The 13,184-nt window shown below is 38.1% G+C and overlaps 1 protein-coding gene across 1 annotated transcript; it reads left to right on the forward strand.

The window, feature by feature from the left end:
- Positions 1 to 1,109: 1,109 nt before the first annotated feature.
- LOC113470126 lies at positions 1,110 to 9,798 on the forward strand. Its single transcript, XM_026828331.1, has 6 exons — positions 1,110 to 1,327; positions 8,071 to 8,175; positions 8,756 to 8,900; positions 9,071 to 9,128; positions 9,240 to 9,391; positions 9,547 to 9,798. Exons 1-6 carry the CDS (start codon positions 1,275 to 1,277, stop codon positions 9,796 to 9,798), a joined length of 765 nt encoding a protein of 254 aa, XP_026684132.1. The 5' UTR covers positions 1,110 to 1,274.
- Positions 9,799 to 13,184: the final 3,386 nt, after the last annotated feature.

Consider the following 13,184-nt stretch of genomic DNA (forward strand, 5'->3'; position numbering starts at 1 on the left):
TCTCTCTCTCTTGCTCTGTCTTTGTTGAAAGATTCATGTCATAATCTAGAAGGGTGCCTAATATTGACTAAGCACTTGTCATAGTATACTCTAAATTCTTTAGTACTAAGAGAGTTTACAGTAACTCTGCTGTGTATATCCTTAACCTTAAGACTTTTCGAGAGGTTTAACAGAGTTCTTGCCAAGGAAGATTTTAGTAAATCTGCTGCAGATCCTTAATCTTGAGGCATTTTGAGAGATTTATTAGAATTCAAAGGAATATCTTCTAGAAATCTCTTTTGTATCCTTTTTACTTTCTATTAACCTTTACGTATAGGAAACCTATAAGTACAAGGTAATGAGGAAGTACTGCAATCGGTCCATTTTTTTTTTTTAAGACTCCTAAAGGGGATTTAGCTAAAAATTGACTGTAAAGGAAGGGATTTGGACATTTTTTATTGTAGCCAGAATGTTTGTCACAAATTTCGGGCCTCGAATACACTGGTGCTAAACATCAAGACTTGATTTGAACACGAACCACTAACTTCCGGATCTAGAGGCTATCACACTAACCCTTTACTATAAAGAGTTTTAACAGATTTATCTTTTTCTCGCCTTATCCCGTGTTCAGACAGGGTCGGCGTTTCTTTCGTCAGCCTCCCAATCAGCCCTTGGGTGATTGCTTTCGGCTGACATTTGGTTTTGGCTACAAAAAAATTACGAGAGTGGATGCTCTTCGCTCTCAACCTTTGCTATTCCATTAGCAAGGGAAATTTCAGGCTGGTGTCCTCCCTGTTTAAAGTCCCCCAGCCAGAGTTTTAAGAAAGTAACTGACTAAAAATAGACTTGATTTGAACACGAACCACTAACTTCCGGATCTAGAGGCTATCACACTAACCCTTTACTATAAGATTCCAGGGGTCTTTCTTAAAGTTTTAACAGATTTATCTTTTTCTCGCCTTGTCCCGTGTTCAGACAGGGTCGGCGTTTCTTTCGTCAGCCTCCCAATCAGCCCTTGGGTGGTTTTGGCTACAAAAAAAAATTGGTTTTGGCTACAAAATTTGGTTTTGGCTACAAAAAAATTACGAGAGTGGATGCTCTTCGCTCTATTTCAAGTTTCAAGCCAGAGTTTTAAGAAAGTAACTGACTAAAAAATAACAATAAAGCTTCAGATTAAATCAGTGGCCAGTCATTAGTCTTCATGTATGAAATTATGAGTAGGTAGAATTTCATATTTTTTGTTCTAAATTGTTCCTGTAAAAGAAGAAACCCTGGCAAACAACAGGTTCATCGACATGCTTATCAGGCAGTCGAAATCTCTAACGAACTCTATGGAAACCACCATCAGGTAATTTTTAACTGATCGAATGTAAAGATAGGTAGCCAAAAAATAAGGAAGGAATTCCCTTTTTTGATGATTTAAACCAAATTTCATGAAAATGGGACAAACGGTTCGAAAGTTGTCGTGGAACAAATGAAGAGACGCACAGTGCAGAGTAAAGACACACAGATCGCTGGTTCGATTTCCGCCAGGGGCGAACTTTGTCCTAATCAGAGAAGGTTCGTTCTCGGAACGGCTGGCTTTCTCAGTTCCTGTTCTCCTTGTCTCTTCGACTTCCCGCCCGGGGAGACCTTTTTAAGACGATAAGATATGTATCTGTTGTTACGGTTCCCTCTATCAAACCTGAAATATACACAACGGATCAGTTGCGCATATTTGGGTGATGTTTCAAAGTCATAGAGCAGGAAAAATGAGGACCAATGGAATTTTTCTTTTTCTTCTACGACTTCTAGATCCCGAGATAAATCGATTTAAAAAATACCGGTAAACCGTGAACTTTGACGTCACGGCATACGCTCCCGTAGGCGATGGCGTCACATCAAATGTCCCGAGTAAAGCTCCCTCGCAGGCAACGCATTAATGTGTTTATGCGCATACGTTTCTGCGCAGTTCTTTCTGCTCCTCCGCTAGCGCGCTTGCGCACTGGCGCTACCTAACGGACGATATCAACAGCGTTCTCGATCCCCAAAAAGAAGTGGACAACTTCAAAAACGTTCGTCAAGTGCTGAAAGATTTCCTGGGAGATGAACAAGTATCCAGGAGTTCAGAACACATCGACACACAAAACATATGCAATCTTGTGAAAAGACTGGAGAAAACGATCAGCAGTTTGGAGAGATCGAAGCCCAAGAACTCAGAATACGTGGGATGCGTGACCAAGCTAGTGGGGAAACTGGATGAAACTATCCAACATTTGGAGACCAAATTGAAACTCTGTGGCCAGCACCTGAGAGCTATGTCTAACTGATGAGTTCAAATAAGAACGAAACGCGTCTTAGGCTGCTCTCAGGTGTTGGCTAAAAGCTGTTTTAATGAACACTCGATTTTTAAAGTTTTCGATTTTCATTGAAAAGTATTTGTAGGATTTTACAAAACTCGTTTATCTTGAATAAGGGAGATATCAACATGATTCTTTTTGCAACTTATTCTTAACAACATTCCGCATTAGAAAAGATGTTTTACTCATAAAGGACCCAAGCAGGGATGAAACTCGAATTTAAAGTTTTCGATTTTCATTGAAAAGTATTTGCAGGATTTTACAAAACTCGTTTATCTTGATGAATAATGGAGATATTCTTAACAACATTCCACATTAGAAAAGATGTTTTACCCCATAAAGGGCCCAAGCAGGGATAGTTCTTTTTGCATAAAATAGTTCAATTTTGAGATTTTTGAGTACATACAAAAGGAGTTATACCTAAATGTTCTAATCATTTGCCGATTACAATGAAGACTTTTTTTAGATTTTGTTCAACACATTTCTAAACATAGCGCTAGGCCGCGGGTTCGATTCCCACCCGGGGCGGATTTTATCCTGATGGGATAATGTTCGTTCTCGGAACGGCTGGCTTTCTCCTATCCTGTCTTCCTTCTCTCTTCGATTTCGGGACGATAAGACCATAGCAGTTACAGTTCCCTCTGTCAAATCTCATTTTTCTTTTCATTTCTAAACATCTTTATTTCTAGTGATTCTCAAGGTTTCGGCCATCGTGTTGACCTACCGTAAGGCTCAGGGTCGACTCTGATGAGGTCAAAACTTTTATTTTTATCACAAGGGGGATTGATAATATGAGTACTGTGTCGATTATGAATCGATTTATGATCACTGCATAATATAGGGACCTTTTTACATCATTCATTAGGTGTCATTAAGTACTTATTGGACCTATACGCCTGGTTATGGCCATTTTAGGCATGGTTTTAAAAAGCTGCCAGCCAGCAGCCAGCCTAGTTAGCTTAGTTGGTAGCACGTCTGCCTCGATTCGGAATGTTCTACAAGAAAGAAAGCCTGGAAAATCCTAGTTCGGTGAGACCTTGGAAGGGGCCTTGGAGTTTCTAGAAAACCTTTCACTACTCGGTTTGAAATTCGGTGATCCACTCGGTGTTCCAGTAAGGAGATTGTTGGATCGTGACTGTGACTAATCTGAAATCTTATCCTGAGTTTTCTTTGAAAATAGGTATGTACTCGTACCTAGTTAGAAGTCGTATTGATTTCGAATAGCTTAATCCGCGCGGTGCGTACTACCTACCTACTTACTCCTATAGTCCCTAAAATGATACTTTGGTTAACTGTTTCTTTTTTTTTAGGAACTGTAACTGCTATGGTCTTATCGTCCCGAAATCGAAGAGAGAAGGAAGACAGGATAGGAGAAAGCCAGCCGTTCCGAGAGCGAATATTATCCCATCAGGATAAAATCCGCCCCGGGCGGGAATCGAACCCGCGGCCTAGCGCTTACAAGGCAGACCCACTACCAACTAAGCTAACTAGGCTGGTTCTTGGGTCTTTTATTTAGGTTATACTGAGTGTCCTTGGGCATGAGTCTTACTAAATGTCCGAGTCAAAAATTCTTTGACCCCACCGGTAACCGAACCCCGAACCTCCCGGCATCGTAACACAGAGGCTGTAATTAAACCACATACAGAAGTATTTAAATATTTTATATCGTGATTAATTTCATGGGTTTGATTTCGTCTTTTGTTTAATCTTTCATCTTATTTTTCATTATTATATTATTTTAGTTTTATTGTTCTTCTTGTGGACTGATTGCTACCATCATTCCAAGAGAAAGAGAACAATACGAACAAAAAGTAATAAGTTGCTATTAACACACAGAGGCTCTAATTAAACCACATACAGAAGTATTTTTACTTTTTTTATTTGTATTTATTAAAGTGTTCTAACATCATTGAATTAGAATGTTAATGTTATATACACTATAGGCAGAAGTATATAAATATTTTATATCGTGATTAATTTCATGGGTTTGATTTCGTCTTTTGTTTAATCTTTCATCTTACTTTCAATTATTATATTATTTTAGTTTTATTGTTCTTCTTGTGGACTGATTGCTACCATCATTCCAAGAGATAGAGAACAATACGAACAAAAAGTAAGAAGTTGCTATTAACGAAGAACAAAGTGATAAGTTACTGGTAAGTTAAGAGTGAGAACTCTCTTATGAGTACATAACTACATACATAGGTACTTGTATTTCATTGCAGCAAACGCTACATAAACTAAATTAACCCTTCAACGCAGTAACTCCCAAGTATAGGTAGGGTACCCAAGGTCGTAGTGAGGCTCAAATAGGTGGTTAAAAAAAAGAACAAGATTTCTGCTTATCGTTCCTATCGTAGAGGGAATTGAGCAGCAAACGCTACATAAACTAAATTAACCCTTCAACGCAGTAACTCCCAAGTATAGGTAGGGTACCCAAGGTCGTAGTGAGGCTCAATGAAATAGGTGGTTAAAAAAAAAAAAGAACAAGATTTTTGCTTATCGTTCCTATCGTAGAGGGAATTGTAAGGTCTTATCGTTCGTATAACGAGGAGAGAAGGAAGGCAGGATAGGAGAAAGACAGCCGTTCCAAAAATGAACCTTATCTGTTTAGGACAAATCGGGCAGAAATCGAACCCGCAACCTAGCACTTACAAGCAGACGCTCTACCCTCCAAGCTGGCTGGCTGGCTGGCGCGATTGACTCTGATACAAGGTACCTAAATGTTGTATTCATTCAGTAGTTTAAACCGTTGGTAATCGCTCTGTCTCTCTCCCTCTCCCATTCTTATCCATCTACCTGTCTCTCTCTCTCCTCCCTTAGTTCTCTCTTCAGCTTTTCCTATAGTGAAGTGATTGAAAGAAGTCAGTTTTTTTCTTTTCTTTTTTTTTAATCGTTGATAAAAAAAAAATCTCTCTAAAAAATCGTTGTTCCAAAATAACTTCACACGGATGAGCTATTTCTCATGTCAGTATATAATAGGTAAATAGGTAATGACCCAATGTCACTTTGTGACCTGATAGGTACAACAAAGTTGTGACTTTTGGTCAGTGCTGTTTTTTACTTTCCTTATCCTATAGGAAGGAAAGTAATGTAATCGGGTCAAATTTTCGATGGTCAGTTTTTAGTGCCAAAACACGTTTTGAGGTCCCTTAGAGCCTAAATCCAAAGTTTCAGCCATTGGTCCGTGTGTGTCTGTCTGTAAACAAAATATCTCGAGAAGGGTAAGAGCTAGAGACCTGAACTTTGGTATGTAGCTGTGAAATGTAGCTTGACGGCATTTTACCGCTTTTTGGCGGTTTTCGGTGTAATTTAACAATATCTCGAGAACGGTATGAGCTAGAGACTTGAAATTTGCTATGGAGTTTACAAATGTGACAAGGATGCAACACAAAATGTTTGGTTGAGATGGTTGCTTCTCTTGGACTCGAGAACGGTAAGAGCTAGAGACTTGAAATTTGGTATGTAGATGTCAAATGTGACAAGGATGCGACACGAAACTTTTGGTTAGGACAGGTGCTGCGGTTGGCGGTATTTTGACCGCTTTTTGGCGGTTTTCGACCGTTTTTTGGCGGTTTTCAGCTCTACTGACTAAACGGAGGGTAAAAGAACACTCAAATAAGCATCATTTAATAGGATAAGGAAAGTCGTGTGATGTTCACACCAGATTTTTTTTCCCCTTATTTCTCACTCTGAGAGCAGAAAGTCCATCATTAGGAGTTCATCTAATACAGCTAAACAACAAAGGGTTAATTTCTCAATTAACCAACGACAATTATTATTTTAATTGATTCCTCATTATCTTTTTTTTTTTTTTTTTTTTTTTTTGCAAAATCGGTTAAATTTCTACGGACAGTTTAGACCTAAAACTCCTAAAAAACTACTTATTCACTAAATTACTAAATCCCAATCCCACTGCTTAGAATTGACAGCCTTGGATTGCGGTCTGGGTAAATTGAAATGAACTGGGTTGTCAAGAACTACATGAATAAAATACTGTTCGATCTGTTCATGGAAATAACGTCATAAGACTCATAAGACCGAGAATAACTTGTCACAATTTTTGAAATTCGATTTTTCTCTCGTGATTCACGAACAATTAGATAAAAAATCTTCTTTCTACTAATTATTTATACTATCGAGGAAATAACAAACGTGTCCCTTCTTTCAAATTAACAACTATCCGGCTTGACGGGCGTCAAATAAAGGGGGTGTATTAGATCAAGTTCCAAATCTACTCAAAATTATCTTTCTTTTTAAGAAAATGAAGTCCCCGAATTTTAATTAAAATTTTGGGACTTGGGATCCCCAAGAAGGTCTTTTAACATTTCTCTAATTATAGTTCACAGGAATGGATTTAGGTTTCACGGAATCATGGATGTAGTGGGAACTTAGTGAATAAATAAGAATTGAAGTCTCTTGGTACTTTAACAAGGGAGTCCGGCTGGGGGACTCTAACAGGGAGTATACCAGCCTGAAATTTCCCTTGCTAAAGAAATAGCAAAGGCTGAGTACGAAGAACATCCACTCGTAAAATTTGTAGCCGAAACCAAATGTCAGCCCACTCTAGTGCTGATCGAGGGCTGACGAAAGACGTCGATCCTGTCTAAATACGGGAAAGTGCGATGATGAAGAAGAAGTGTGTTTGGTATAATTGAGGTACCTATCTGATTTCCTGAGTAAACCCGGGCCTGGTTTCTTAGTTTCAACATATGTTTAACTACTGGAACCAATGTGACAATTCAAAGTACAGTGAGAGTGGGAGAGAAGGACAGAGAGAGAGGGAGAGAGAGGGAGGGAGAGAAGGACAGTGAGAGTGGGAGAGAAGGACAGAGAGAGAGGGAGAGAGAGGGAGGGAGAGAAGGACAGTGAGAGTGGGAGAGAAGGACAGAGAGAGTGGGAGAGAAGGACAGTGAGAGTGGGAGAGAAGGACAGAGAGAGTGGGAGGGAAATAGATAGGGAGATAATCGGATTGAAATCGTATTAGTATTAACTCGTAAAAAAATGGGACTTTTTTCCTTCTCCTTCTCTTATCCCCTTCCTTCTCTCTCCTAATCCTCTTTCTCCTCCTCCTCCTTCTTCTTCTCCTCCTTCTTCTCCTCTTCCTTCTTTTTCTCTTATCCCCTTCCTTCTCTCCCCTAATCTTCTTTCTTCTCCTCCTCCTCCTCCTTCTTCTTCTCTTCTCCTTCCCTCTCCTCCACTTTCTCCTCCGTACATACTTTACCACGACCACTTTAGCCAGTATAGGTTAAGCTGAGGGAGGCAATCTGAGATTCTGGGACACTAAATTTGTCCTCATCCCTTTTCTTCCCCTCACATTAAGGGGTTACTCTACTGGAATACCAGGCCCTTCCCGGTTATAATATCTTCTTCTTCTTCTTCTTTCTTTATTATTTTTTTATTTTTTTTCTCATGTAGATATTGAATCAATAGAAAACTCCCAGACAGCTTAGTTAGCCTGGAGGGTAGCCTGCCTTGTAAGCGCTAGGTCACGGGTTCGATTCCCGCCCCGGGACGGACTTTATCCTGAATGAAACGTTTGGAAAAGCTCTTTTATTAGAACGGAAAATAAAAATTGAATTTTCGACCTTTTACAGTTATTTTTTCGGAGTTTTGACCTCTGATTTGGATTTTTCACAACTTTTTACATATAGGAATCGACCATTTATTTATAATTTTTACCCATTTGCAACGCTCCATTTATCTCCAATAAATTCTAAACCACTAGTTCACTCTTTCCTTTTCATTCCAGTCATTGGTTGAGTCGAGTAAAGACGTTTCAAGAGGAACATCCTGGTATCCATGGAATATTCGAACGGCAGAGGGTTCTGTGCAATGAGATTGTAGAAAAACAAAGGTTAGTAAGTTGGTAGGTATTTATAAAGATATAATTATGAATTATTTAATATTAGGGTTCTGTGCAATGAGATTGTAGAAAAACAAAGGTTAGTAAGTTGGTAGGTATTTATAAAGATATAATTTATGAATTATTTAATATTAGGTAAGGTTTTGATTGGTCACAAACTTATTTTATGTCATCATTGGGACTCCGGATTATTATTTACGAGTCCAAACTTGTAAGCTGGTAAAAGGACTGGTATAGATAATGTAAATATGTTTTAATAAGAATAATATGTTAATAGTTAAAATCACACAAAGAAAAAAAAGTAGTTTAACCATCCTTTTCTATATAATTATTTTCCTTATTTTCAGCTGCAGATATTTTGACCTGTACAGAGTTGATGTAACTCAGAAAACACCGAGCAGTACGGATTATTATTTACGAGTCCAAACTTGTAAGCTGGTAAAAGGACTGGTATAGATAATTTAAATATGTTTAATATGTTAGGTATACGAGTAATAGTTAAAATCACACAAAGGAAAAAAATAGTTTAACCATCCTTTTCTATATACCTAAGTATTTTCCTTATTTTCAGCTGCAGATATTTTGACCTGTACAGAGTTGATGTAACTCAGAAGACACCGAGCAGTGTCCTGGAAACGAAATGTAAAAACTATTTGAAAACTAATGAAGACTTTGAATCATTCAGAGTTCACGCATCACAATTGACATTGACTGAAATCTTATATGATGCTTTTCTCAAAAGCAACACAAGTGTAAAAGAAAACGAAGACACTGAGCTGCCAACAAACGATCAAGAATCGGAAGAACAAGGATCCAACACTGAGGAAGAAACAAATCAGGAAGTGAATCATTCAGAGTTCACGCATCACAATTGACATTGACTGAAATCTTATATGATGCTTTTCTCAAAAGCAACACAAGTGTAAAAGAAGACACTGAGCTGTACTTTGAATCATTCAGAGTTCACGCATCACAATTGACATTGACTGAAATCTTATATGATGCTTTTCTCAAAAGCAACACAAGTGTAAACGTAAAAGAAGACACTGAGCTGCCAACAAACGATCAAGAATCGGAAGAACAAGGATCCAACACTGAGGAAGAAACAAATCAGGAAAGGCATATAGAGGAAGGCTTTCTTGAGGAAGCTTTAGATGGAATAGACATTCCTGAAGACATCGATCCATATAAAGTTGAAGTATCTGACATTGTTGATAACTTGCACGAATTCCTTGCTGAACAAAATGAAAGCGTTGATGTTGCAATTGACAAAACAGGATAGAGGAAGGCTTTCTTGAGGAAGCTTTAGATGGAATAGACATTCCTGAAGACATCGATCCATATAAAGTTGAAGTATCTGACATTGCTGATAACTTGCACGAATTCCTTGCTGAACAAAATGAAAGCGTTGATGTTGCAATTGACAAAACAGAATCAGATGCTACACAAGAAACAAGTCATGAACAAATCACACATGGAACAAGGAATGATTTAGAGGAACTCATAGATGAATTAGATATTCCTAAAGACCTGGATTGCTACAAAATTGATGTATCACATCTAAATGAAAATTTATATGAATACACAGATAAATACACAAGAAACAAGTCATGAACAAATCACACATGGAACAAGGAATGATTTAGAGGAACTCATAGATGAATTAGATATTCCTAAAGACTTGGATTGCTACAAAATTGATGTATCACATCTAAATGAAAATTTATATGAATACACAGATAATTGAACAAAATGAAAGCGTTGATGTTGCAATTGACAAAACAGAATCAGATGCTACACAAGAAACAAGTCATGAACAAATCACACATGGACATCGGGTCAAATTTTCGATGGTCAGTTTTTAGTGCCAAAACACGTTTTGAGGTCCCTAGAGCCTAAATCCAAAATTTCAGCCATTGGTTCGTGTGTGTGTCTGTCTGTTTGTAAACAAAATATCTCAAGAAGGGTAAGAGCTAGAGACTTGAAATTTTGTATGTATAGTTTACAAATGTGACAAGGATGCAACACAAAACGTTTGGTTGAGATGGTTGATGCGCTTGGCGGTATTTTGACCGCTTTTTGACAGATTTCGACCGATTTTGTGAGATGGTTGCTGCGCTTGGCGGTATTTTTACCGCTTTTGGACAGATTTCGACCGTTTTTTGGCGGTTTTCAGCTATAGCGACAAAACGGTTAGAGATATTGTAAAAGTTAGGGTAAAAGAACACTCAAATAAGCATCATTCAATAGGATAAGGAAAGTCGTGTGATGTTCACACCAGATTTTTTTTCCCCTTATTTCTCACTCTGAGAACAGAAAGTCCATCAATAGGAGTTCATCTAATACACCTAAACACGAAAGGGTTAATTTCTCAATTAACCAACGACAATTATTATTTTAATTGATACCTCATTATCCGGGCCTTCATTTAATCGATGATTCAAATTATTTTAATTTCAAATAAAGAAATGATAAGAAAACAATAATTATAATTAAAAACGAGAAGCATTAAAAATTAAAACTTTTAATGATCTTACTGTGAGAAAAGATTGGGATGAAATCAATTTATAACAAGTTTATTAAAATTGAAGACTTTGATTTAAGAAGACCCTAACCCTTTTTATGCCCATTTTGTTTAAAACAGGGTTTCTCATGTAGAATGTTGTTAAGAATCAGTTCCAAAAAGAATCATGTCAAGAATAGATTTAGGTTTCACGGAATCATGGATGTAGTGGGAACTTAGTGAATAAATAAGAATTGAAGTCTCTTGGTACTTTAACAAAGGAGTCTGGCTGGGGGACTTTAAACAGGGAGTACCTATACCAGCCTGAAATTTCCCTCGCTAAAGAGATAGCAAAGGCTGAGTACGAAGAACATCCACTCGTAAAATTTGTAGCCCAAACCAAATGTCAGCCCAAAAGTGATCACACTCTAGTGCTGATCGAGGGCTGACGAAAGACGTCGATCCTGTCTAAATACGGGAAAGTGCGATGATGAAGAAGAAGTGTGTTTGGTATAATGGAGGTACCTATCTGATTTCCTGAGTAAACCCGGGCCTGGTTTCTTAGTTTCAACATATGTTTTACTACTGGAACCAATGTGACAATTCAAAGTAACCCTCGCCTTTGATCATCAAACATTTAATTATAACATAATGATTATCAAGGAGCTTCCTTATAGCTCCATGATGATTATAATGTCTTTTCTTTCCTTTGTCAAAGAAGAAGGCAGCGATGGCAACATTGGATAGGACAGTCCCTCGATGGCAACACTGGAGTTAGGTAACATTGAGCTTGACTTAAATGGGGTTTTGGAAAAAATGAAAAAAAAAAAAAAAAAGTAAAAAAGTTACGTGTATTAGAAAATGGGAGTAGAGAGAGAGAGGGGGGGGAGAGAAGGACAGAGAGAGAGTGGGAGAGAGAGAGAGAGGGAGAGAAGGACAGAGAGAGGGGAGAGAAGGACAGAGAGAGGGGGGAGAGAGAGAGGGAGAGAAGGACAGAAGGATGGGAGGGAAATAGAGAGGGAGATAATCGGATTGAAATCGTATTAGTATTAACTCGTAAAAAAACAGGACTTTTTTTTCCTCTTCCTAATATTCCCTTCCTTCTCTCTCCTAATCCTATTCGTCCTTCTCCTCCTCCTTCTTCTGTTCTTCTTCTTCCTTCTCCTCCTCCTCCGTACATACTTTACCACGACCACTTTAGCCAGTAGGTTAAGCTTAGGGAGGCAATCTCAGATTCTGGGACACTAAATTTGTCCTTATATGCTTTCCCCCCCACCAAGGCGTTTTTTAATGTAGATATTGAAGAAAAGTTAAGCCATTCTAGTTAGCCTGGAAGGCTCTGCCTTGTAAGCGCTAGGTCGCGAGTTCGATTCCCGCCCGTGGTGGATTTTATCCTAAATGAAACGTTTGAAAAAGAGATAAGCCAAAAGGAAATCTGATAATGGTTTTCCATCTTACCTGGACTCGTTTGCCAACTCAGACCCCCGATGAACATTTTGCTGAAATCAGAAGAAAAACAAAACATTAGTTTATTTATTTCCCTTTTTTCGAATTTAACATTTTGTTTACATATATTAAATTTAGACAAACATAGTTTATTTTATTTTATTCACGAAGCAGGATTAAAGAACAAGAATAAATAATAATTTGCCTGAGAGGAAAAAAAAGTAGATGAACTATTACACACTATGAGAAACAGACAAACACACCATAACAAAAATTAGGCAGATGAAGGTACAAATTAACACGAATTTTATTAGATCGGTATTTTTGGAATCTCAAGTTTATGATGAAAGGGGATCTTCTATCAGTAGTAATTACTCGGAGGTATGTAAATCAGGCAATAATCACTTCATCTAGGTACATAGGTAGTATCTATATCTACATTGTACTCATCTACTATACATATCCTCAAAATACAAGGTATATTGAGCACATATAGAGGTTTACTATTGTGGGAAAATACATGATTACCTAGTCATTAGGTACTTGTTGGTCATCAAACCATAGGTACCTCTTCTTGTGCAGAGAAATTTGTTGTGTCCATGCCCATATGTGAATTTTTTCCCCCTTAGAAGAGGTAGGTTTGATAGGGGAAACTGTAAACAACAGAGGTCTTATCGTCTCGAAATCCAAGAGAGAAGGAGGACAGGATAGGAGAAAGTCAGCCGTTCTAGGAACAAACCTCTAGAGGTTTACTATTGTGGGAAAATACATGATTACCTAGTCATTAGGTACTTGTTGGTCATCAAACCATAGGTACCTCTTCTTGTGCAAAGAAATTTGTTGTGTCCATGCCCATATGTGTAGTTTTCCCCCTTAGAAGAGGTAGGTTTGATAGGGGGAACTGTAACAACAGAGGTCTTATCGTCTCGAAATCCAAGAGAGAAGCAGGACAGGATAGGAGAAAGCCAGCCGTTCCAGGAACAGACCTTATCTGTTTAGGAAAAAGTTCGCCCCGCCAGTCTAATAGTTATTAGCTTGGTTGGTAGCGCCA

This window comes from Diaphorina citri, unplaced genomic scaffold, assembly GCF_000475195.1.
Source record: "Diaphorina citri unplaced genomic scaffold, Diaci psyllid genome assembly version 1.1 scaffold1408, whole genome shotgun sequence".
Taxonomy (NCBI): domain Eukaryota; kingdom Metazoa; phylum Arthropoda; class Insecta; order Hemiptera; family Psyllidae; genus Diaphorina; species Diaphorina citri.